The sequence below is a fragment of the Amia ocellicauda genome, chromosome 3 (genome assembly GCF_036373705.1).
Source record: "Amia ocellicauda isolate fAmiCal2 chromosome 3, fAmiCal2.hap1, whole genome shotgun sequence".
Classification (NCBI taxonomy): Eukaryota; Metazoa; Chordata; class Actinopteri; order Amiiformes; family Amiidae; genus Amia; species Amia ocellicauda.
The window spans coordinates 52,088,165-52,116,037 of NC_089852.1; the positions used below are offsets into that span (position 1 = coordinate 52,088,165).

Genomic DNA, 27,873 nt, shown 5'->3' on the forward strand with positions numbered 1-27,873 from the left:
GCATGAGAGTTCGGCGGTGGCACCGATCACAGGCACCAGAGGCACACAGCAACTGGGGCGCCCTCGCGACAAGGTGCTGCCCCTAGCAGGAGTGGCCTCTATAAGCGCATCTCCGCCCAGGCAGTGCTACACTGGCCAACAACGGGGGCAACTGCACAACCACACCGAAACAAAACCTTGGTGCTGGACAGAACAATGTGTATCCAGACACCAGAGTCTGGGCTTTACCACACCATATAACCACCCAGGGGCCGGGGGCTGAGGGTAGTAGACCACCAGTCAATGCGGGGCCTATAATCAGGGCCGCACACAAGGATGATGAAGCATAGCAGAGCTCAATCCCAGCAAACTGAGAGAGTGAGACCTCCTACAGCCGCAGCCAAGGGTTGTAGTTCGGGCGCAAGCCAATGGAGGAACACCTCACTCGGGTGAGAATTTATTTTTTAGGAGTTGCCAAAGTCAGACACAGGACAGGTGAAAGAGAAAGCTATTTTGTTGTGTTTATACCTTTAGACTTAGCATTCCTAATCTTGTTTTTAGTTTTGCTTTAATTGAAGTTAATCTTACTCCTATTTTGACTTAATTGTAGTTCATTTGGTCCTGCATTGTTGGTTAGAGTACCTAGATTGAAGGAAAGGTGACCTACTTTTGGAATTAGGTCACCTGTGCTGATTCTCTGTAACAAAACAAAAAAGTAAATCAGTTGAATTAGGGGACAAAAACCAAGAGACAGTGTTTAGGGCACCAACAACATACTAAATTTAGAAGCATGTGGCCACTACAGTGTCAGGTTTACAGAATTATTTCCTTCCTGGATGATCTCATCCAGGAAGATTTCATTTGTGAACGTTGTGTGGTAGAAGAAAGTTTTGGAGTCTGGAGTTCTAATCAGAATTTATTACGTGCACGGGAAGAACAAGTCACACACAACTCAAAAGATTTAAGGCTAGCATAACATTGTTCTTCAAAAGTTTTAAGACAGAACAAAGCTTTTATACCCCCTCTGGGATATACGCCCAAGGGGCCTTAATATTTTACAAACAGTGTCTGAATGGTCATTTCTAATAACTAGCAGTGATTTCATTGGCATCCTAAACTAAGCCTTCCCATCTTATCAATATTATAATCAATACTCATGAATAATAATCATTAACCTCTACATTGCCAATTACATTATAAGGTAATTTGCAGTTAATACGTTGCAAGAAAGGAATGTGAACTGCTGATAACCAATTGATGAGTAACATCACACAAGGACAAAGGCAGAATATGATTTCTATATTTTTCCCCCACATTCCCTCCTTTTGTCACAACGTGACAACTATTCCCTATTTCCCATTTCACCCAGTGTGTACACGGTTACTGTTGAGCCCTGGATCCCTGCAACCATCAACATGGGAAATAGGTTGGGAGGAAAACTCAGTTACAGATTAGCACTATCAGCAGCAGATAAAAGTTCCTTTAAAAACATATCTTCAATAGGGTTAATGGGAGCATGCATAAAAATGGCAGCAGTTGTTGTAGTACATAAGCACTTTAAACAATGCACAGAGAGTATAATAACACAAATAATAACTAAACCATAAAAAAGAAAATGCACAATCCAAGCACCTTGTGCACCAAAGAGAGATTTTAGCCATTCGAACGGGTCCCATCCAGCCCAGTCATCAGAATCATGTTGTTTATTTATTCTAGTTTGTAAATCGCGGAAGTGGCTAATGACACTAGTTACATTGGAGTCTGTGTCTGGTATAAAAGTACAACAATGTTCATCAATAAGGGTGCAAACACCACCCTCTTTAGCTAATAGATAATCTAAAGCTGCTCGGTTCTGGAGGGTGACTAACCTATTTGCCTTACTTGCTTTATCAATTCAAAAGCAACTTCATCAATTAGGTGCAAGGCCTTAACTGCACCGTACCAGGGGAGAATGCCTGCTCCAAATTTCATACCTACAGTAGATCGCTGAAATTCAATAGGAACCTCTTGGGATTTCTGCTCCCTTTTTGTCCTATGGACAGAATGGGTTCGGTGTATTTGAGGGGAGTGAGGAGACTGGGTTATAATGGTCATGGATACATTTAAAGTCACCAGAACACAACAACCATTCCAGTTCTGGGGCAAGTAAGTATAAGCATGGTCTCCGTACAACCAGTAATGGTCATAAGGAGTCGGAGCGCCAAGGGGGCCTGGGGCCAGTGTAGTTGGTTCAGAGGTTATTCTACAATTTCCAACAATAATAGTATAATTTGTGTTAACACAGATATCATTGTGGTGATTCAACAGGCAGCGAGTAAATCCTAAATATAGACCAGTAGAGTTGGAACAGAAACAATCATTGGGTGTGTCTGCGAGTGACGCCACAGCCATAGTGGCAGGACGTCGCCTAGAGGGAGCTGAAAATATGCGGTGACACCAGGGGCCACACTCCTTAGCGTGGTTGTGAATACTAAATGCTCCAGAAGACAATAAATCAGGAAACCGATTTTGGGCCTGTTCCTGTTATTTGTGTCCCGCCGTGGAACAGTAGTTGAGTTGTTTGCATTCAATTGGACTGGACCACTCCAGTAGAAAGCCATCAGGGCGATGATCAGAAGGATGAGGCTGACCGCTGCCATCATCAGGATGCAGCGCTGTTCCTCGATGGGGTTGTAGGTGTTTCTTCTTCCTTGGGTTCTGGGACGACCCGACAGTGGCTGGCGTGGATCCAGGTGTCCCTCTCCGCCACCTTCAGCGCCGTGGAGGTCGTCAGAAGGACTCTGTATGGACCCCTCCATCTTGGGTCTTTCCAGTATTTCCTTCTCAGGTCCTTAACCACCACGAAGTCACCTGGTTGGATCTTGTGGCCTCCTGCGTTCTGGAGAGCCAGCAGGGTGGCATTTACTCTGGGGAAGATAACCTTTAGAACATTATTGAGATTCAGTATTCAATCATTTCTTCATCCATCCCTTGGAGAGGTAACCTGCTTTCAGGAAAAGGTGTGTTAGTCATTCTCATTGGTCTTCCTGTGACCACTTCAAGAGGGGACAGCCCTGTGGCTGTGTGTGTCCTTCCTCGCATGTACATCAATGCTTTCATCCAACTTAGTCCTGTTTCTGCCTGCAATTTTGCCAATTTTAATTTCAGAGTTCCATTCGCTCGTTCTACAGCCCCTCCTGACTGAGGATGGTAACTGCAGTGGTTTCTGAGATCAATCTGCAGGGCAGTGGACAGATGTGTGCCATTGTCTGAAGACAGACGTGTGGGATTTCCCCATCTGGGAATTATTTCTCGTATCAATGCTTTTGCCACCGCATCCGCGGTGCTGCGACTGCATGGGAAAGCTTCAATCCAATTGGAAAACATGTCAATAATTACTAAGCAGTATTTCTTCCCTTCACAGGGCGTTAGTTCAATTAAATCCATCATCAAATACTCAAAAGGAGCTTCTGGGTTTGGCTGCAAATCAAACACCGTTTACAAAATATTTCAGCAAAATTGGTAAACCCTTTTGTATACCAGTATTTGTTTACTAACTCAATCATCCCTCCTTTTGACACATGGTCCTGACCATGAGTCAATTTAGCAAGGACGGGAAAACAAGACCTGGGAAGTGCCGGCTGAGAGCCCTCTGCCAGCCACACCCCAGAATCTGTGAGGTTGCAGTGTAAGCGCCAATCTCGCAGTTCTTTGGAGTCCACCGTGGCCTGTAAGCGAACAACATCATTAAGGGAGAACAAATCAGGTGTCGGTGATGACAGGACTGGCATCTGCAAGAGAGGTGAGACAGAAGAGTTAGCCGCTGCCTTGGCAGCTTCGTCAGCACGAGCATTACCTAAGGAAACAGGGTCAGAGGAAGAAGTGTGAGCTTGACATTTTATTACCGAAATGTCCGAGGGCAAAAGGATAGCTTCCAAAAGGGAGGAAACAAGGGAGGAGTGCTGAATAGTCATAAGAACATAAGAAAGAACATAAGAAAGTTTACAAACGAGAGGGGGCCATTCGACCCATCGTGCTCGTTTGGTGTTCATTAATATCTAAGTGATCCAAGGATCCTATCCAGACTATTTTTAAATGTTCCCAAACTTTCAGCTTCAACCACATCACTGGGTAGTTTGTTCCAGATTGTGACTACTCTCTGTGTAAAGAAGTGTCTCCTGTTTTCCGTTTTGAATGCCTTGAAGCCCAATTTCCATTGTGTCCCCCTGCTGATCTGGAAAAGCTCCTCTGGTTTGATGTGGTCGATGCCTTTCATGATTTTGAAGACTTGGATCAAGTCCCCACGTAGTCTCCTCTGTTCCAGGGTGAAAAGGTTCAGTTCCCTCAGTCTCTCCAAGTAGGACTTTCCCTTCAGACCTGGAATAAGTCTGGTTGCTCTCCTCTGAACTGCCTCTAAAGCAGCAATATCCTTCTTGAAGTGTGGTGCCCAGAACTGTACACAGTATTCCAGATGAGGTCTAACTAGCGCATTGTACAGTCTTAACATTACTTCCCTTGTTTTAAATTCTACACTTTTGACAATATACCCTAGCATTCTGTTTGCCTTTTGTATTGCTTCCCCACATTGCTTGGATGGAGAAAATGAGGAGTCCACATAGACTCCTAGGTCTTTCTCATGCGTTACTTCATCTAGATCTGTACCTCCCATAGTATAATTATAGTGGCCATTTTTGTTACCTGCATGTATTACCTTGCACTTGTCTACATTGAATTTCATTTGCAAGGTGTCAGCCCACAACTGAATATTATCTAAGTCCCTCTGAATAGCCTGTGCTGCCAAGATTGTATCTGCTGAGCCACCTATTTTAGTATCATCTGCAAATTTGACAAGTTTGCTAACTATCCCAGAGTCCAGATCATTAATATAGATTAGAAAAAGCAAAGGCCCTAGTACTGATCCCTGTGGAACTCCACTAACAACCTCACTCCGGTTAGAAGTGACTCCTCTAATCGACACCCTCTGTTTCCTATACATCAACCAGTTCATAATCCATCTACTTACATTACCCTGAATGCCTACAGCTTCCAATTTGAGGATCAGTCTTTGGTGTGGAACCTTATCAAAAGATTTTTGGAAATCTAAGTATATCATATCATATGCTTTCACGTGATCTACAGCTGCAGTTGCATGTTCAAAAAATTCTAATAAATTAGTAAGACATGATCTGCCTCGTCTAAACCCATGTTGACTATCTCCAAGAATATGGTTTTCATTGAGATGCTCCTCTATTTTCTGTCTAATCATTTTTTCCAACATTTTACAGGTGAAAAGGGAAACTGCTAGTAGGAAAGTCCTGAAATGTTTGTACCTCAATGCCAGGAGTATCAGGAACAAGATGTTAGACCTAGAAGCCACAGTGCTGGTGTGTGACTATGATGTTGTAGGAGTGACAGAAACATGGCTTACAGAAAATGATGGGGATGAATACAAGTTGATAGGATACACACAGTTTTGGAGAGACAGACAAAATCGAAGAGGTGTTGAGGAAGCATTATATGCCAGAAATGACAATTGAGACAGAAAATCTCAAATTAAATCCTGTGTTAAACTTTTGAAAAAAGATCCTGAGGATTAGTGGTAGGAGTGTGTTACAGACCACCCAACTCAGATATTCAGGAAGATGTTGCATTGTACAGTGTAATCAGGACTGCATGTAGCAAAGATGTGGCAAAGATGTGTGTTATAATGGGGGATTTCTGGATACAGATTCAGTTGAAAATGGATGGTTATATTTTAAGAATATACTACTTGAGGTTCAGGAGAAATTTGTACCAAAACTTAGCAAATTGAGGACCAGAAACATTGGCCCAAATGGTTTAACAGAAGTATGCAAAAAAATATAAAGAGAAAAAAAATGTTGTATAGCACATACAAAAGGGATGGAGACTAAACAAAATACAAAGAATATGTTGAACTGCAAAGAGATCTTAAGAAAGGGATCAGGAAAGCAAAGAGGGAAATTGAAAGAAACAAAGCTCTTGGATCCAAAACTAATGCAACAAGTTTCTGAGTCCCGAACTGTTCTGGGGCACATACTGTTACATCCCTTACATAGCCAGATTCAATGCCACTGCATTTTGAAATTGTAACTACAATAATGGCGACTGCTATCGATGCAAGAGATGTGGTAGAAACTTTTCCCAAGAAAGAATGTGTGTGTTTAAATTTGGGCAGTTATTATTGTACGGTCTAAAAGTGCCACACAGGATCAATTACTTGGAGCACTTAAAAGCAGTTTACTTACTATTCTATTAGAGTACTTTGAACATGTAACTGCAGCTGTAGATCACATGAAAGCATATGATATACTTAGATTTTCAGAAAGCTTTTGATTAGGTTCCACACCAAAGACTGATCCTAAAATTGGAAGCTGTAGGCATTCAAGGTAGTGTAAGTAGATGGATTATGAACTGGTTGATGTATAGGAAACAGAGGGTGTTGACATGAGGAGTTGCTTCTAACTGGAGTGAGGTTGTTAGTGGAGTTCCACAGGGATCAGTACTAGGGCCTTTGCTTTTTTTAATCTATATTAATGATCTGGACTCTGGGATAGTTAGCAAACTTGTCAAATTTGCAGATGATACTAAAATAGGTGGCTCAGCAGATACAATCTCGGCAGCACAGGTTATTCAAAGGGACTTAGATAATACTCAGTTGTGGGCCGACACCTGGCAGATGAAATTCAATGTGGACAAGTGCAAGGTATTACATGCAGGTAACAAAAATGTCCACTATAATTACACTATGGGATGAATAGATCTAGATGAGGTAATGCATGAGAAAGATCTAGGAGTCTACGTGGACTCCTCACTTTCTCCATCCAAACAATGTGGGGAAGTAATAAAAAAGGCAAACAGAATGAATGTTAGGGTATATTGTCAAAAGTGTAGAATTGAGAACAAGGGCAGTGATGTTCAGACTGTACAATGCACTAGTTAGTCCTCATTTGGAATACTGTGTACAGTTCTGGGCTCCACACTTCAAGAAAGATATTGCTGCTCTAGAGGCAGTTCAGAGGAGAGCAACCAGACTTTTTCCAGGTTTTAAGGGAATGTCCTATTCTGAGAGACTGAGGGAACTGAACCTTTTCACCCTGGAACAGAGGAGACTACATGGGGATTCAAGTCTTCGAAATCATGAAAGGCATCGACCACATCAAACCAGAGGAGCTTTTCCAGATCAGCAGGGGGACACGCACCCGGGGACACAAATGGAAATTGGGCTTCAAGGCATTCAAAATGAAAAACAGGAGACACTTCTTCAGACAGAGAGTTGTCACAATCTGGAACAAACTCCCCAGCGATGTGGCTGAAGCTGAAAATTTGGGAACATTTAAAAATAGACTGGATAGGATCCTTGGATCACTTAGTTATTAATGGACACCAAACAAGCACGATGGGTCGAATGTCCTCCTCTTGTTTGTAAACTTTCTTATGTTCTTATGTTCTTTCTTTTGTCTACCAATTGGATTACTGGCTCTTTAAAAAAAATGCTTTAACCTGGTTTTGCTCAGTTCATTCATTCAGTTATTTTAAATTTTATTGGAGATATGAGCTTTTTTAATGTTTTCGATCACAGTTTTTGTTCAACTTCAATGGTAAATCAATGGAAGAAAATTGAATAATTTGAGTGTTAATTGGCGATAACTTCCTTAACTGTGTGCTGCATTTATGAACGTGTTCACGTTTATAACTGTGGATGTATTGACTGTACTTAGTGACTATTTCATTAACCAGGTTTGTGTCTTTGTATGTAGGCCTAATGTTAAGTGCTCTGCTATTAATTGAAGGGTCTTATTTACATAAGTTGATGATGATGAAATATGAATAACAGGTATAATTTAAAAATCAATTGAAGTACAATCTTATTTAAAATTGCATTATTTTTGAAAATATATATTTCAAATTCTGCCTTCTATATAACACACACACAGATAACTAATATAGCTAATAATTTAGCCATTGTTTTTATTATCAGTGCTAGTGTGTGCTTGCCACATTTTTGTTAGTAATACATAATTTTGTATTAGTATTTTTGTTATTATTTATTATTCTTAGTAGTAGTATATGAAGCACAAAATCATTTACAGCAAGAAACATAACCAAAAATATTTTTTTCAAGGGGCGGCGCCATCCCCAAATATCACCTAGTGCAGCAAAAGTGCCATCTTCTGCTTTGGAATCGTAACAATATGACTTCAGAAAGACCAGTGGCTTTCCAGATTCCCCCACACTCATATTAAAGTGTGTTTTTTCACTGATAAATATTGACATCAGTCATGTAATGTCCAGTAGGCTATCAGAGCAAGTGTGCTAAGTTGAGATGAAATGATGAGATCCCTTCTTACTGACGAGTACAAAATATACAGGACATATTTCAGCACATCCCTGCCTGCATGGCCATGGGGTGTTTTTTAGTTTAGCCCCAAGCCCACTCCTTTCCTCTAATCAAGGGGAACTGATGGGATGTACATCATGTTTTTATTTATTGAGGCAGTTAGCTGAAAGATGTGTGCAAGGCTTTTGAAAACAGCATGCAACATGCTCTGATCAAAAGCCAAGAATGCCATATGCCACATTTAAGAGGCTGTAATTGGCTTAATGTTTTATTTATTTGAAGTATAGTATGTATAATGTTTAACCAGCAAAATGACCCACATAATGGCAAGCTGTTCTAACCAGGGTGCCTACTGCGAAGAGTCAGCAAATTTGGGCATCCATTAAATATAAGCCCCATAGTTAAAAAAGCCACCTAGTGCTGTATGTACCACATGTATTAAAAAAAAAAGTTATGTGTACTTTAATCATCCATAAACCATCCAGATATTCAGGCATACAGATTTGCCTCCAGCTAAAACATGTTGTGCTAAATTAACTAAAACTATTTTGTGATATTAAATACAAAAACATGAATGGCACTGCCAAATAAAGTAATAATATGTCAACCAAACAATAAAACAATCACTCAGCAGACACTTCTATCTAAAGCAACATACAGATACTGTAGATTTTATATCAACAACTGGAGCCCTGGAATCACTTATATGCCTTTAGCTGTACACGTCCTAGGCCTGCAAGATTGATAGAAATATATACTATAGTGCAAATCATAACTGAGTGAGGACTGTTGATGAAAATCAGATTCATTCATTACACCATATGCTTTATTTAATATTGACTTCGACTATATCAGGATCTGACTGGTGTTTTACATGTATATAAACCATTTGTTATGTTCATACCAGTTTCTGATGACTGTTTTACCACTGTTAGGTACTGGTAGATTTTTATGTATTTGCATGTCTCAGCATGTGAGTAATCTGAGTCCTATTTAAAAGAAAATCTCAAGGTATCACCTCAAAAAAACATATGTTCAAAGCAACAGTTAAGCAGTTAACAAAACACATAATCTGCTTTGCAGCTGTTCTTTAAGAGCAGAAACTGTTTAAAATGTGCCAGACTTTGGATTTATCAAATAGACAAATAAAAAATAAAAATAAAAATAAAAATGAAAACAAAGAACCCACTTTCAAAGGTATTATTTTGGTCAAGCACATTTTGGGAAGAAGCTTCATAGAAGAAAGGAGCTATTGCCCCCTAGTGGTGCATGACAGTACTGCTAAAACACCTTCCATCACAGAACTGTGCACAGGGTTGTAATTAGATGTATTAACTGCTGCAATTAATTTTATTTTTCAAAGTAGTAATGCAATTCATGAGGATTAAAAAAGAGAACCTTAGAAGTTACCAACAGAGCAGTATTATTTTTAAAAAGAATGTAATGGATCAATTTACTCTGCTAGTAATTAGAGCATTAATATATCATTGTGGCAAAAATGTTTTAAAGTGTAACAAGTCTTTACTCTAAGCCTAATAGATTATACGGGTGTGCTGAATTTCAAGCTTTCAGTGCTCTTTACAAAAGTGAGCTCGGAGTTATGAAACGCTCCTTTCATGTGTATATTAAATCTTAATCCAAACCAAACCTCCTCATCAATAATACATCACACACTTTGATCTTTTTTTTTTTACATTCTATTCTGACTTGTCAATCAGTTTTCCTATTCCAAAATATGCACTGCTTATATAATTTGGTTTTAATTTTCTTTAAATATTTTGCTATACATTTGCATACACAATACTTTTGATTCCACAACCCCCACCTCCATTTTCTGTCAAAAACACACACACACAAAAAAAACACCTAGCTATTGTTTTTTTCTGATCTCAAGATACAATTTCTTTCAAGTTCATTTGAGGTATGAATGAGCAACAGGAAAATGCAGTCGCAAAGGTGATGAAAACAGCAATGCACAAAAATAAGCTGAACGAGGTCTCTGTTCTAAACTTACAGGTAAGGCCGTCGTTCTGTGCTACAGGAATACAGATTTCACATAGCTTCCTTCCCACAAACCAGACTTCAACAGGGTTCCAGACTTCAGGCAGTCATTGACTGCAAAGGATTTGCAGCCAAGTATTGAAACTCACAATTTAATTCTTGACTATGTTAGTTTGTCCAGTTATTTTTGAGACCCTAAAACTGGGGCGACCACATATGAAAATGGGTGTAATTCCTACACTGTTCACCCAATTTGGATGTAACTACCCTCAAATTAAAGATGAAAGTCTACATTTAAAGGACATCTTGTTTCCTTTCAAATCCATTGTGGTGGCATACAGAGCCAAAATGAAGACAATTGTGTCACTGTCCAAATATTTATGGACCTAACTGTACCTTGTCCTTCACCAACCCCAACAACTCCAGTTAAGTTCGCCCTTTCCCTCCATAACAGGTAAGTTCATAAGTGATTTATTAATACCAACTATTCTCTCTTTTATATATATATATATTCTTTTTTTATACGACAAATTACTACTATTAATAACATTTAAAAGTGGTTTTGTTCCTAACTACAAAACACTGAATCACACTAAACCAGTAATGATTAGTTTGGTTTTATTGGAGATGGGTTCACTCCATCACAAGGGGTTTATGCACTGCCATCTTGATCCATAATTGAGGTCAACTGGGCCTGCTAAGCATTTTTATACATACCACAGAGCATGATAGGATGTTAATTGCTTAATTGTTTAAGCAGTACACCTGTTTGGAGGCATCTGCATTCATTATGTTCCCCCACTAATTTATTCAGGTTTTTCCTTTAATTTGTCACCCGTCTGTATGTATATGTTTGTGTGTTTGTGTATATATATATATATATATATATATATATATATATATATATATATATACTGTTTTATTGGTATTGTATTTTACATTTTACAGAATACAAACATACAAACAATGTAATTCTTATGATTACATTTTTTTTAATTCAACTCTAAAATCATCTCTAATGTTAAAATCATAAAAGTGATTTGAAACAAAATTACAAAGTGAAGTCAAAATAAACAAATGCATTAAAGCAATCCAGCAATCAATGTGTTAATGTGGCAAACTGCCAAAACAACAACAATTTAACAATATATATATATATATATATATATATATATATATATATATATATATATATATATTGCAGCTCTCCCAGGCTGCAATGATCAAAGGCCTCTGGATACAATGCTGACTTCCCTTGTTACCCACCTGGGACTGCATACAAGAGCTGAGTTGTGCGTCTCTGGGTGAACCGGATGCACTGTATTTTCTGGTGTGATGCACTACTTTTCTGATTGCTGATTGCCCAGAATGGGGTGGGTATGTCGAACATTTCACAGAGACCTATGAGGAACTATGTAGCTGAACCCAGAAGGGGATACAGTACAGTGGTAAATGGAAAACAGAACCAGGTGAAATTCTGCTGAAATAGCCCCCAAAGCATTATGGTCAAATATATACTAGGTGATGAGAAACTATGCACTTCTGTAATTTTGAAACTAATTTTGTACTGTATTTTTGCACTTTTGTTTTTGTATCATGTAAGTCATACTAGATAAGGGCATCTGCCAATAAATAAATAATAATAAGAAGAAGAAGACAGAGTTTTATTAATACAGGAACACCAATAAAGAATCCTCTAAACGTCCATTACTATTTGTGTTCCACAATTTATCTTTTTTTGAGAAATCTGCCTCCACCTGATTGATGTCAGGTGACACCATATATCCAGTTGAACTTTTTAGAAGAGTTTAGATTTGCTTTTCTTATGTATTCTCTGCCTTTTCTCTCTTTTTTCTTTTTTTTTATTCACCATTAGACACAAATGATAGATCATTTAAAAAAAAGGTTACTGGCAAGGTGTATACTTGTTGAAACTAGCCTGAAATATGGATTATGGAAGATCCCACTGCTTCAAGCTTCCAAACCTAAAAAATGTCATGCATTAATTAAACTCAGATTATATATATATATCTTTACTGATTTACTCATTTTGGTATCATAGAAAAAGCAGGTGTGGTGGCAGTTGTGTGCTCTCTAACGGATTTGTCTCTTGTTGGTTGATGCCCTGATAGACATTATGGAAAATGTGGATTATAGTCGTGACAGCCACATCTAATCTTCTGACATTGGTGATCTTACAGGTTGTGATGGCATCAGGAGAAATGTGTTACCCTGCTAACACACAATGTTGCCAAAACACACGCATACACGCATACACACACACAGTAGATTTACATCAGCCTCCTTTTTGTTTACAGCTTTTTTCAATTAAAGAAAAATAAAATGGTACCGATGAGGACAGTAGCGAGAACAGTTCTGAGAATGGAAGATGTTGTTCACCACAGGCCCACTAGTAACTGTACATTTGAACATGTCACAGCATGTAGCTACAAAACTAGCAGAGCCATAAAACAACAAATGTTTAACAACCTTGAAATACAAGGGAACATTTTTGGTGGTTAACACTCTTTCCTGGCTTAGACATTTGTTTCCAGTTAAAGGAGCTTTTTTGTTGGTCATTTCATTTTAGTTATTTTATCCCTCTCTCCCTCAAACCTCAGTAAAATACAAACGAGTCTTGCAAGATACAAATAAAGGAATTAAAAGAAAAATGGCATGATCATTCAAGAGATAAATGGTTTCTGTAATCAAAAGCAAATGTGGGTTGAAAAATACCTTCCAATCTGCTGGTTATTTGTACTAAAAGCAGCCTAAAAGGGGAATTATGAGCTTCATAAAGAATTCTGAATTCTTAATATATTAAATGGGGCCCCATGGGAATCCTTGACAAGCATCAAAAACTCTTCCAGTATAGCTAACTACTCATTAAAGCTGTCAAGAGTTATAATTAATAAAAATAAAAATACAGAATTATTTACTGTTGGATGTACCCAAAGAATCTCAAATAAATAAAGTCTTGATGAGGGGAGAAACACAGCTGTGAAATCTGCACTTTACTATAATTGTATGACTTCAGGCAGTCCATGGACACTATGATCAATTAATTAAAGAAGCAATATTTAGCCAGTGGTTTGTGTTCTGGATGTTTCTTAACATACTGCAGTTCAGTTGTCTTCCTGCCAATGCAGTGACATTTCAGATTAAACCAAATAATATAATTAATAAACATTGCTAATCAAAGGCAAAGGCGCTCTGTGGCTACCCTGCGAAGTGTACAATACAAATAAAAAAATATTGATTGATGTTTTCTGGAGTACAAACGTATTTTGGATGGGTGCTTTTGGAAGTTGCTTTGTTGTGAGTTATTATGAGCATGACCAATTACAGCACAGACCAATTATCTATAGTGTTTTAGCTCCCCCTTCTGGTAAGAAAAAAAACACATTAAAAGTCTCAATCAATTTGAACATAAAAGGAGTTTGTATAAACTACTAATTACTGTAAAACTGTAGTAAATGATTATGCATATAAGAAGCTCAGATTACAAATCTTAAGGTGTTACATTTTAATTCTACATTGTATAGTGACAGTCAAGAAAAACAGTACAGTGTTAGACTTTTAAAATGTTTATGAGAATATTAACCCAGACCTTCATATTCAAAAAAAGCCTGACCACTCTACATTGCACTCCACAAATTACACATATTTTAAAGAATAAACACATTACATTACAAAAAATAGAGTGGAAATCCTTAAAATTCAGAGCAAGGTTACCAAATATACAGACATATGTAAATATGTATTTACCTTTTTATTACAAAACATTACATATATACAAAAGAATACATGTTAACATACATACATTTTAACTGTCAGGGTGGAACCAGGTAAAAAGTGTATTATGCATTTCTGCTGAACTAGCTTTCATCTTTCAAATACATGGTCTAACATTACAGAGTAATTACAGGTAAATCCAGTTAAATTAGTTTTACATTACTAAAATGTACTTTATTGAGTAAATCTAATTACTGGATTTATTCAGTAATTACAAATGACTTCAAATGTTGGTACATTTCAGAATACTACTTTCCTTTTGTTTGCTTCCTGTTATGTACAGTTCCACAAGAGATTAGAATAATAAAAAGGAATGAATAAATTCCATGTTTGACCATCAAATGGTAATTGGCACACAGCTGTAGCAGATGTATTGATCATCTGTGTATATACACACACATATACACACACACACACACATATACAGCTCTGGAAAAAATTAAGAGACCACTGCAAATTTATCTTAAATCAGCATCTCTACATGACTGGCAGCCATTCCATTCCAGTGTCTGCTGAATTCCAAAACAGGCACACCTCATTCTACTGAATGAGGCAGTGATTAGGTGATCACCTGAACCAAAATTTAACGAGGAAAAGTATAAAAACCACTGCTGTGGTCATCACTATCCTCTTGAAATACGACCAGCCGGATGGCAAAAACAGTGCTAGCAGTACCTAAAAAGTAATTGGAATCAAAAAATTACTATTGACCACACCAAAAGAGTTGAAAAGGAAAGTTTTGAGTGAGGAAAAGAAGTGTTCAGTTCTGGCTTTACTGGGAGAGGGATACAGTGAGCGTCGTGTTGCTTCCATCCTTAAAATGTCAAAGACGGCGGTTCATAAGAACAAGGTCAAGCAGCAGACATTGGGGACAACAAAGCTACAGACCGGCAGAGGGCGAAAACGACTCTCCACTGACTGGGATGAATGCCAACTCATTTGAATGTCACTCAACAACTGTAGGATGACATCAGGTGACCTACAAAAAGAATGGCAAGCGGCAGCTGGGGTGAAGGGCATGGCGAGGGCGGTTCGAAACAGGCTCCTAGGGGCAGGGCTGAAGTCGTGCAAAGCTAGAAAAAAGCCCTTCATCAATGAGAAGCAAAGAAGAGCCAGGCTGAGGTTTACAAAAGACCATAAGGATTGGACCGTAGATGACTGGAGTAAGGTCATCTTCTCTGATGAGTCCAATTATCAGCTTTTCCCAACACCTGGTCGTCTAATGGTTAGACGGAAACCTGGAGATGCCTACAAGCCACAGTGTCTCGCACCCACTGTGAAATTTGGTGGAGGATCGGTGATGATCTGGGGGTGCTTCAGCAAGGCTGGAATCGGGCAGATTTGTCTTTGTGAAGGACGCATGAATCAAGCCACGTACAAGGTTGTCCTGGAAGAAAACTTGCTTCCTTCTGCTCTGGCAATGTTCCCCAACTCTGAGGATTGTTTTTTCCAGCAGGACAATGCTCCATGCCACACAGCCAGGTCAATCAAGGTGTGGACAGAGGACCACCAAATCAAGACCCTGTCATGGCCAGCCCAATCTCCAGACCTGAACCCCATTAAAAACCTCTGGAATGTGATCAAGAGGAAGATGGATGATCACAAGCCATCAAAAAAAAGCCAAGATGCTTGAAATTTTGTGCCAGGAGTGTCACATCAATGTGAAAGACTGGCAGAGAGCATGCCAAGACACATGAAAGCTGTGATTGAAAATCAGGGTTATTCCACCAAATATTGATTTCTGAACTCTTCCTAAGTTAAAACATTAGTATTGTGTTGTTTAAAAATGAATATGAACTTACTTTCAGCCAGACTGATTCTTTAGTAAAATAGCTATTTTTCTCTATACGTGTGAAGCTCCAAAAGAGCGCTATGTATACCCTTCAGATTCTTTAGAAAACATAGATATTTTTCCCTACGCTAGTGAAGCTCCAAAAGAGTTGTATTTAAGTCCTCCCGATTCTTTAGTAACATAGATATTTCTACTTAAGCGAGATCCGCGAGGCTGTCTCTTCAACAGGGCCAAAGGGGTTACCTCTTTCAAATGGACAAAGGTTTTGTCGGTCTGGAGCTTTTTGAGCTAGTGGGGGTGGTGAGGAGATGTCTACGTCTTTAGTAACCTCGGATCGGTGAAGAATTAGTATATTTGGGGGCAGAGTTGACAGGGCACTGAAGAAATAGCCTATCAGGTTAGAGTTTGGGTTGAAGAATTTAAATATTTGGGGGCGGTGTTAACAGGGCACTGAAGAAGGGCACTCTGTTTACATTTGAGGTGATGTGACTGGACCCCCCTAACCCCTGGATAATGGAATGTGGCGAGAGATAGCGTTCTGTAGAAGCGGTGGGGGCTGTGGGCAGCTTGAGAGACACAAGATGGACTGAACTTTAGAAAATCCTGAATATGAGCAAAATTAAAAGAAATGTAATACAGAAAATGTAATTAAAACTTTCAGTAATCAGTAAACCTACCCAAGACCAATATTTTCTTGCATTTCAGAATATATCAAACGTATTATTTAAAGAACAGATACAATGTAAAGATTGAATAAATACAATTATTAAGTTTTAAAGGTGTGTGTGTGTATTCACAACAGCGTGCAATGTAAATTAAATGTAACGTTACTAACTTAAGAAATCCTTAATTATAGAAGAACTATAGAATATATAAGAAGCATAGACTATATATGTAGAAACTGGGAAATTTCAATACAACTCAATAAAATCAGCATTTGTAATAATATTAGTAACCAAACATCAAATTATTTTAAATAAATATGTAATATAATCCATTCATGCATTAAGATTAAGTAAATACACTCAATACGATATCAGCACATCCTATGTGTGTGTGTGTGTGTGTGTGTGTGTATATGTATGTGTGTATATTTATATAATTTACACATTAGAATAGCTTGACAATATGAAGTTTGAACAGCCTTCAGTACATTTAAGTAGTAACATTCTTACAGAGGGGTGTCTGTGTGTGTGTGTGTGTGTGTGTGTGTGTGTGTGTGTGTGTGTGTGTTTACATATATACCGAGTGCAAGCTGGAGATCACTGCCCCAGGTTTCTTTTCTTTTTCTTTTTCTGTACACATCCAGCAGTCAGGCATTTCTACCCTGTCTGAGTAACGTGATTCAGTAACTTCTCTCAATGATATTCTGTATAAATTCTATGTAGTTCTTATCTGGGTGTCTGATTTTAAGTCTTCCTTTTTATGGTTTTAAACCATTTTTGCAATTAAGTGATATTGTACAGATATGTGAGACACCAGATGCATTTCACTAGTTTTGCAAACTGCTTTATGAGACTCATTGTCTGTATCTAAGTAATGTAAAATTGTGTTGAAACATGCACAGTGTACTGAAATACATGAAATACTGATGTGATAGATTTGACTATTTCGCTACAAATGTTGACATTTGGGAAATGCTTTATTATTATTATTATTATTATCATCATTAATATTATTATTATTATTTCTTAGCAGACGCCCTTATCCAGGGCAACTTACAACATAAGTGCAATATGAAATGTATTTTCTATATCAAAGTCAATTCCGGTTGTAACAAAGCACACATAGCAAACAGAAATAGTCTATACGTTATATTCAAAATAGTTTGTGGGCTGATTGCATATATCGATTTTATTATTTTTATTACACATAGGTCTCCACAAGAGGAGTTTAAGCGGTTCTGTATGGGTTGGGGTGGGGGTCTGAGCTCAGGCATATCCAGAAGCCTTAATGCCCTGCTCTGTTTCCAGAGCCAAGTTTAGCCATTTGGCATTCCTTTTAACTGTATGTTAAAGCTGTTTTACTATGTTTACACATAGTGACAGACTGACAGACAGACACAGCATCACACAGTGCTGACAGACACAGCATCACCCTGAACAGATCTGTCAAATCAACAGCTAGGACCTAACAGCATATAGCTTAAGCATCTAGGGTTTAAAATGGCATCGCAGATTCTCAGTCACCCGGCCAATAGTTTACTGATTATCTTTGAAACGTGAGCAGAAACAGGACCAGCGCAATCCAGATTAATATTCTATACATTGAGCTGATGTAGCATCATTTCCTTCCTTACTTCCCATCTTGTGTATGTTATTAACAATAAATAAGCATTTCATAAAATAGATACCTCTCCGATTCTTATTTTGTACAAAAACATGTTCTTACCGGCTTGTGTCTCTCTCTGCTAAATCTGATTTCGCTTTACTGTACAACTCGTACCCCAAATAACGTTCAAAATAAGTAAAGTAGTTAAAAAGACAAAAGTTATGGACATCAACCTGTTCGATGTGTCCCTGTATACAAACTAAAGAAGTATTGTTTTAATGACCTCCTTGACTCCTGTACACTCTGAGTCATCCAACGTTTTGCTAAAAAGGGCTGATCTGACCGCGCTGGGGAGAAATCGATGGGGGAGGAGAGTCCAGCTAAGAAAATTCTCTGTGGAGAGCCGCCTGAAAAGCTGCGAGGAATGCGGCCCGTACATTCACAGCCCCTCTCTTATCTTAACCCCCTGACACAGATCCTCCAGAGCAGACCGGACAGCACAATGTAACATTACAGCAGTACAAATGCAGGGTGTCTGTCTAGTTAGTTAGGTAGTTGTATGAATTCTCAGCATTGACACTGTTAAGGCATGAGATCTGCAAGGTGCAAGGATGTTTTTATTTTTCCTTACTAAGGTATTATCATTTCCAGACAGGATCAGTAAACTAAAGGAAAATACAATGAAATGTTTGTGGTTTAAAATATTAATTTCACTTTACATTTGTATTGATTTTGTATTACAAATAACTTCAATAATAACTAAACTGACCATCCACCACCGCCTGTCTGTGAGCGCACTAAAGACAAATTAAACTTTCCAAATAGTGACATTAAAAATACACTAACTTGAAAGTGTAAAGATTGCATCTAAGAGGGGTTTAAAATTAAATGATTGAGATTTAACAGATTAGTAATTGTAAGAATAAGTAGCATCTTAATGGTTACCTTGAATTCAGGGCAACACAGTTAATGAACGGGCAGGGCTATTAAGCCTGGTTGAACATTATTCAAAATACAACACTAGTGATCGTCTGGAGCGTTACACAAATTGGGGGACAGGATTTCTCAGGCTTTAAGGGGGTTGAACCACCGTCACACGTTCCACAGCATAGGACACTGACTCTCGTACCCCATCATCTGTCTGCATTACCCCTGAAATGAAAAGTACAGCCTCAACCACATCAGTTTTTCTGGTCTGTCAAGAAGTATGGTGCCATGTGTATCACCTTTTAACAGCATGTTTAATAAAATCTTATTGATTTGTTGTTTTATTCAGCACATGTATTTTAAATCATATGAACACAGTTTTTATACTGGTGGACATATTTGGCTTTTGGGCCCGATGTAAAAGCTATTTTTAAGTGGGATTTGACTTACCAGTAAAATACAGGCTAAAGACAAAGGTTCATTTTAACAAAGATCAAGATTTTATTTTATTTTATTGTTTTGGATTTATTCAACCTTAATCAAATGCATTATTATAAATCACAATGTTGAATACAAACAGGGAGCCTATAACAAATACTCAGGGGGAATCTGCTTTAGATTAGTATGTAATTTCAAATAACTAGACCAAATACCTCAAACACATCAGAAATAACTGTTTACAAAGACTTTCCGACTTTATGACATTAGTCGGCTGAAAAAGGTTTTCAAAGTAAGATAAAAGAAACAAATGTGTAACTTTAAATAAAAAAAACAACAACATTTTAGTCATTGTGACAATAAAGTAAACTAAGTTGAGGCCCTAAAACAGAGACCTAATAAATGCTTAGAAACAACAACACATCTGTGACGTTCAAATAAGAAAACTGAATAGCGGGTGACCACAGCCTGGGTGGAAGGGATCTAACTGTGTCTGTGTGTTAAAAAGTCACGAAACATGATTGTGAAAACTCTGACTCATTACATAAGTTTGAATTACTATTTATTTATTTATTTGTTTTCTTTACCGTTTACTTTCTGGTTGAGCATCCTGAAAAGAACTGCACATTCATATCAGATCAGGGGTTTGATATGAGAGAGCTGTGAACTCAAGATCGGTAATAAGCATCAGTCACAGGTTAGGGGCCCCAGCCCAGGGTGGAGCCGCTTATCAAAACCCCTGCAGGGGCAGAGCAGGCGCCTCTAAGAGCTCCTCTGGTTGGTAGCACAGACCGAGGACCTAGGTAGTAGGGGTGCTTTTTTGTTTAGCTGAATCATTGACTATATACCTAATTTTCTTTTACGGATATCGAGTGTAAAGATTTTTTTAAAGACAAATATTCAAATAATAGAGGAAAGTCAGACAATAGAATTAATTGTAACATTTAGAATTGCCCTATAGGAGGTATGTATGAGGTGGATTATAGCCTTAAATAGATCAAATGAAAACGAAAACATATGTATATGTGTGTATATATATTTATATTCCCATGTATTCTATATGTAAAAATGTCCCATTCTTTAACTTGACCTTTTTATCGCCATATTTTGGATCGTCTTTAAACATTTGGCACATCTTACCGGCTTTGTTTTTAAATGGAGTTAGTATTGTGTACTTGATTATAGCACAGGGATCTGGTGTAATGTGAGTCTACAAGGCTGTTTGTGTTGTCTTTCCACCTCTATACAAACAAAATATGTATTTAGTTATTTCACCTACAGGTGGCCCATTTATAGCGTCAAACACCTTAAACATGATTACATATTTCAACAATCGTGTTTATATTGAGGTATTCACAGAGGGATCTAGCTTAGGCAGTTTTATACCTTTGAACCTATAAACAGGTTCTGAAAACCTTCTCCAAAAACGGAGGAGGCCGCCAGGGCCCGCGAACCTCTTCCCTCCCCGGCTCGCCCCCGGGCCTACGCTCCGGGCTTTAATACACCTGCGGACCCCCGAAGCCTCATCCCCCAATATAAAATACAAATGACACGTTTTGTTTGGTTAATAAACATGTTCATGGTCTTATCCTGTGAAATAGGGTGTATTTATTAATGTTAAAGAATTACAATGTTTTTGCGTGGACGGTGCGCTGGGTTAAAATCCAGAAAGCATTGGAATACATTGTACGGTGTTATTCGTTTTCAGAACCTGTGAATTCTTAATAAAACATTCAAATATTCAACTGTGTCGGTTTGGTCTTTATAACTCACCCTGTTATTATGGTTATTTATTTATTTATGTATGTATGCATTTTATTTTTTTTTAATCGGTTTTCTCTATTTCTAGCCAATCTCTCTTTTTCTGTGCCTGATTTTTTGGGGTTAACCCTATCTCACTACAGACCTGCTGGATTCATGCATGATCCGGTGTGACTCTAGTGTGACTGTGTCTCCCTGCGCTTTTCTTTCGCTGTGGTCTCTAAGGTTGCTGCTCCCTCTGGCCTCTGTCTGTATTCTGTTTATCTTCTGCTAGGTAGGTCTCACTCCCTGAGATGCTGAGACTGGAGATTATTTTTCTAGAAAAAGTATAAATCTACTGTTTTAATAGACACATACTTAATGAATGATACATATTTAATATGTCTAACGTTACATTTCGTTTACATCACCGGGTGTTGTGAATATACACACACACACACACATTTAAAACATTATATTTGTAATTATTCAAGCTTTACATTTACCTGTTCTTTAAATAACACGTTTGATATATTCTACAATACAGGAAAATATAGGTCTTGGGTAGGAGTGGTATTTACTGATATTATGTTGATTACTGAAAGTTCCAATTACATTTTCTGTATTACATTTCTTTTACTTTTGTGCATATTCAGGATTTTCTAAAGTTTAGACCATTTAGCCTGACTTATCATTCTTTAGCTCTGTAGGTAAAAGTTGCAATCTAGTACAAATATGTGCAAAGTGGAGGAAGGGCTGAATCTTATTAGGATCTGAAAAAGAAAAAGAAAAGAAACCTGGGGCAGTGATCTCCAGCTTGCACTCGGTATATATGTAAACACACACACGCACACAGACACCCCTCTGTAAGAATGTTACTACTTAAATGTACTGAAGGCTGTTCAAACTTCATATTGTCAAGCTATTCTAATGTGTAAATGATCTAAATATACACATACACACACACATAGGATGTGCTGATATCGTATTGAGTGTATTTACTTAATCTTAATGCATGAATGGATTATATTACATATTTATTTAAAATAATTTGATGTTTGGTTACTAATATTATTACAAATGCTGATTTTATTGAGTTGTATTGAAATTTCCCAGTTTCTACATATATAGTCTATGCTTCTTATATATTCTATAGTTCTTCTATAATTAAGGATTTCTTAAGTTAGTAACGTTACATTTAATTTACATTGCACGCTGTTGTGAACACACACACACACACACACACCTTTAAAACTTAATAATTGTATTTATTCAATCTTTACATTGTATCTGTTCTTTAAATAATACGTTTGATATATTCTGAAATGCAAGAAAATATTGGTCTTGGGTAGGTTTACTGATTACTGAAAGTTTTAATTACATTTTCTGTATTACATTTCTTTTAATTTTGCTCATATTCAGGATTTTCTAAAGTTCAGTCCATCTTGTGTCTCTCAAGCTGTCCACAGCCCCCACCGCTTCTACAGAACGCTATCTCTCGCCACATTCCATTATCCAGGGGTTAGGGGGGTCCAGTCACATCACCTCAAATGTAAACAGAGTGCCCTTCTTCAGTGCCCTGTTAACACCACCCCCAAATATTTAAATTCTTCAACCCAAACTCTAACCTGATAGGCTATTTCTTCAGTGCCCTGTCAACTCTGCCCCCAAATATACTAATTCTTCACCGATCTGAGGTTACTAAAGACGTAGACATCTCCTCACCACCCCCACTAGCTCAAAAAGCTCCAGACCGACAAAACCTTTGTCCATTTGAAAGAGGTAACCCCTTTGGCCCTGTTGAAGAGACAGCCTCGCGGATCTCGCTTAAGTAGAAATATCTATGTTACTAAAGAATCGGGAGGACTTAAATACAACTCTTTTGGAGCTTCACTAGCGTAGGGAAAAATATCTATGTTTTCTAAAGAATCTGAAGGGTATACATAGCGCTCTTTTGGAGCTTCACACGTATAGAGAAAAATAGCTATTTTACTAAAGAATCAGTCTGGCTTAAAGACAAGACCCCCCACCACCCTGTACATTCCTTCGGTGCCCTGTCAACTCCACCTATCAATATGGTAATTATTCTGTGACGCGGAGGAGCCCCTGAGTTCAACTCAAGTTCAAGGTCAAAAGGTCAAATCCCCCCTTAACCCCCCTTAACGAGTGCCCTATATTACTACTGACAATGAGTAGACAAACATTCTTGGGTATAATGTGGAATCTCCATATCCGTAACCCTGAAGATGATGAGGAGAATGAGAGGAAGAGGGGAACTCCTGACTTTGACCACCTTTATAAACTTCAGCCATTTCTTGATGAACTTGTACTGATGGATGGCAACAATAGGGTCTAATTTTTAGATTCACCACTTGCCAGTCCCCCTCACAGAATATGTTGAGGAGGACCCAAGGTCAAAGGCAACCCAAGGGAGGGCGTACTGTACATATTGCAAAGAAACTGAAAGTAAAAGATCGAAAACACCTTGGAAATGTCTAGCACCGCTGTGCACGATTCTGGACAGAAACTGTTTTGCTAATTGGCACAGAAGGTAATGTCTGTGGAAAGTGCTTTACCATTGCATGCATGCAAAAGTTTGGTTTAAAGGTGCGCAACTCCACTTTTGTCGCGGACCGCATATCCATTATATAGATTTACCCTTTCTTCAAACAGACCGCATATAGTTAAAAAATATTGGAATTCAGCATTATCTGCAATACTCAACCTCTGTAGATAGATAGCTAATTATGAGGTTTAAATCACAATTAACTTTCAATACATACACAAGGTGAGATGCACTTAGACCAGGGGTTCCCAATGTCTGGTGATGGAGGGCCAATTTCCAGAGGTCCCATGAGATGGGGGGGGCCACAGTACAAAATGAACCACAGATTTTATTTCCTATACATTTCTGTTAGGAAACATTTATTAACTTAAATTGTTGTTTTATTATTTTCCCGCAAGTTACATGTGCAGTTTGTAACAGAAAATGTTTGTGAAGTGTAAAAATATAGTAAATCTTCAGAAAAGAGGTGGTTGAAGGTTGGCTTTGGGGGGCCGCACCAAACATCTTCGAGGGCAACATTTGGCCCCCAGGCCGCACTTTGGGAACCCCTGACTTAGACGAAACCAATTAAAAATTGACTCCAATGAGGCTACTAAACAGTTTGCATTTTCTTGCAAGAATCAAGCAAATACAAAATTATGCTAAAGTCACCAACCAAGACCCACTCAGGGCAGCAGTGAGAGACTATTTTCATGTAAATCCGGTTTCAGATTCCGTATTTTTAAGAGTATTCACTACAAGTGGGGTACTTCTTGTTGAACTCTCCATGTTTTGTTTCAAAGTGTAATTTTATGTTATATGTCTTGCAAAGCAATATGGCTTAGCCTGCTTTTCAGTTGCACAGCATGATTCTTCCCACTCTCTTAACAACTCCATGCACGTCTTTTTCACTGATTTCTGCAGTGTTATTTCAGTTTCACATCCCACAATTCTTTAAGACAAACTGATCCATGCTTAGGATATCCAACAGAAGCATTTTTACTTTTACTGTACCCAAGGCGGTCAGCACATGAATCACGTTGTAGGGACATTGCTTGCTAACAGTTGTAGTTTCTCGTTGTTGGTCCTGGCTCGTATATTTTGTATTATTTTATAATATTAAAAGTAATATAAGTAACATCTTGTATCTGTTTAATGTTTTTATTTTTCCTGTATCCTTTAATGCCATTTTAGTCCTTTCTAAAATAAAAATAAACATGAGTCAACTGGAAGTAATAAATTGTGAAGTTAAGAAAAATAAATATTGTAGCGTGTCAGGGGTAGTACCGCCTCCTGTCTAGTGCTGTGTGCTGTGTTTTAGGGCGAGCCGTAGATGATTAGTCTTGTTAGGGACTAATTCCAATTGCATATCAGCACAAGAATATTCTGCATGCAACGAGAGTGCTAGGGCACGTTGTTATAGTTGTAGGAGGGTCCCTTGCTAAATGATGTCCCCATCATGCTGCTGAATTCATATTTGATTGGGTTATATTGTGTGTCATGTAGAGTGAATAGGTGGCTGCCGCTAGGAGGGGTTTGACCTGCACGGTGGCTACGAGTAGGCAGTGGGTTGTTCTATAAGAGGGAGCAGTTAGTTGGTGACTAAGGAGTGGAGCTAGGCCAAACTGCTGCCGCTCTTCATTTATTCCAAGAGCAACATGGGTGTGTTGTTCCTTCAATAAATGGAGTATTGGGTTGAAGAGTATTCCTCACTGAGTCTGCGTGGGGGATTTTCTACAATACTATTATTTAAATTAATTACTTGTACTTATTTATTCAGTATTTTTCAACTTGGTTCAGGTCTAGACAAAACTAAAGATTAATATAAAAGATATAAAGAGTTGAGTTAAGATGGGGTGTAAGCTTTGTAATACCACTGCATAGAAATAAAGTTAAAGAAATATAAAGAAAAAAACATTTCCACAAACAGAATTCTCTTGCACAAATTTCAAAATATGTAAAGTATAATTAACATTATTAAACCAAACGAATCGCTGCATAATATTTTTTTCAAACCAAGGGTGTGAATATTTTAAACGGCACATTATTTCTTGTATAGTTCTGTTTCGTTACTTGGTTGTATGTTCTTTAAGATACATAATAAAGAGAGGAAATGAGAATCCATGTTCTAGCGGTTCCTTTTTTTTTTCTTCTTTAATTTTACAATATTTACATTCCCTGATTTTTCCAACACATATTGCTTTCAGTTTAAATACTCAAAACACTTTAAGGGCTTTCACAGTTTATTATTTATTATTTTATTTGTTTAAGTGTAAATGCATTTTTCCCTATTTTCCCCTAGTCTCTGAAGCAGTATTATAACACATAACTTCAAAATATGAAAGAGAGAAAAAAAATAAAACACGGGGAAAATGCAATTATTTAAATCACAAAACCTAATTCTTTGGAAACCCAACATCTCTGACACACTGCTTAACATTTGAACCCAGTATTACACTACAAATTCTACATCTACTAAGGAAACTGAACCAACAGAATTGCACAGAATTCTACCTAATAAATATCTGCAACAAAAAAGTAAAATCAAACCTTAAAATAAAATTAATGAGAAAAAGAAACAAAAAATTAAGTCTAGTTCATGGAAAAGTCTACAATAATTCCAGGGCTCTTGTAGTTTTCATTTATGTTTACATGAATACATATAACTGACAGAACACAAGTGCGAAGGTTTCTTTGACCTCCTCAAAGAAATAGATTCAGGGGTCTGGAAGTATGGAAAAAGTATGGAACATTAATTGTATGTATCAAAATTTTGCGCAGACCTGGGTTAATTACAGATACTGATTGGTATTTATATTTGAAAATATTATTTTCCCTGCATTCCCCATGTATTGTTATTTGAAGTATCTGAATAAATCAAATACTCCTATCAAGTTTATTCTTCCTGGTCTTTTTCGACTCTCGTTGGCTGCTGCCGGTCTCCATGTAACTCTGCCGATCGAGTTGTAAATATAAAATGTTTAATAAAATCGTAGGGGCTCCGACTAGCTTACAGTTTGATCGGAGGGCAAGCAATTGAATCGTGGACCCGCTCAGACTACACGTCTATCGGCAGCGGGCACGCACCCCAACCATGCAGCTTGTAATCATGATCAGTGTAGATTTATCTGGAGGACCAAATTGGGCTACACTCGGGCTAAAAATCATGTAAGAAAGATTACAAACGAGGATGCCATTTGACCAATCGACCCATGGATCACGTCCAGTGTATTTTTGAATGTTCCCAAATTGTCGACCAGGTTGTAACAACTTTCAGTGTGAAGAAGTGTCTCCCATTTCCTGTCTTGAAGTAGTGTGACTTTAGCTTAAAAAGCCATTTTGGTGAAGAGTTATGGTGGTGGAAGACATTTTAAATGATCGGCACAAAAAATGCATTCATACCTGTGCAGTATAAAGCAGGAGGGGTGTAGTAAACTGCAACATATTAAGCATTCTTTTTTGTATTTCCACGCTGTAGCTCTTTCACGGTATCACATTATGACAGGGCTGGAATAGACACTGCACAAATTTACAAGAAAGAGCCAATGGTGGTCCCCCAGTAGAAGGGTATGAACTTCTGTGCTTGCCTGGCCCCTATCTCAGCCACATACAGAGCCCCGGCCTTAAGGTCCAAGTCTACAAGGTGAGGCTTAATATCATCGGCCAACTGGATGGTGCTCACTACCTTACACTCTCCTATCATTCCCACTGGAGGGGCTTCAAGAATTGAGATCTGGTTGGTGTTCAGCTGGACCACAATGAAGTACTTCTGATCCGGGGTCAGCCTAGGAGAAACAAAGCCACACTGTGTACAGAGGAACATCGAAACACTGTTTTGACTGCATACATAGTGAATGGCAAGGGAGTCGTTCAGGTTATTACTGCCAAGCTATTTTGTGCCAGACCTTCCTCTTAGAGCTACTCTTACGTGGGGCTACAGTAACAAATTCATGAGTTCTTCAGAGAAATAGCACTTTATTTTAACCTTGGCGTTTATCAAACGCTCTTCTCTAATATGGTCTGGCTTGCTGTCTGCGCTGTGCACAT

General features: G+C 38.1%; 1 protein-coding gene across 1 annotated transcript in view; it reads right to left on the reverse strand.

The window, feature by feature from the left end:
• Positions 1-877: 877 nt before the first annotated feature.
• LOC136746977 (NHL repeat-containing protein 3) overlaps positions 878-27,873 on the reverse strand; it is a 42,100-nt gene continuing 15,104 nt past the window's right edge. Inside the window, exons 7-8 of the mRNA XM_066699905.1 lie at positions 18,297-27,611; positions 878-2,885 (exon numbers count right to left, since the gene is read on the reverse strand). Of these exons, the coding sequence (XP_066556002.1) occupies positions 27,356-27,611 (256 nt within the window). The 3' untranslated portion in view covers positions 878-2,885; positions 18,297-27,355. The remainder of the gene's footprint in view (positions 2,886-18,296; positions 27,612-27,873) is intronic.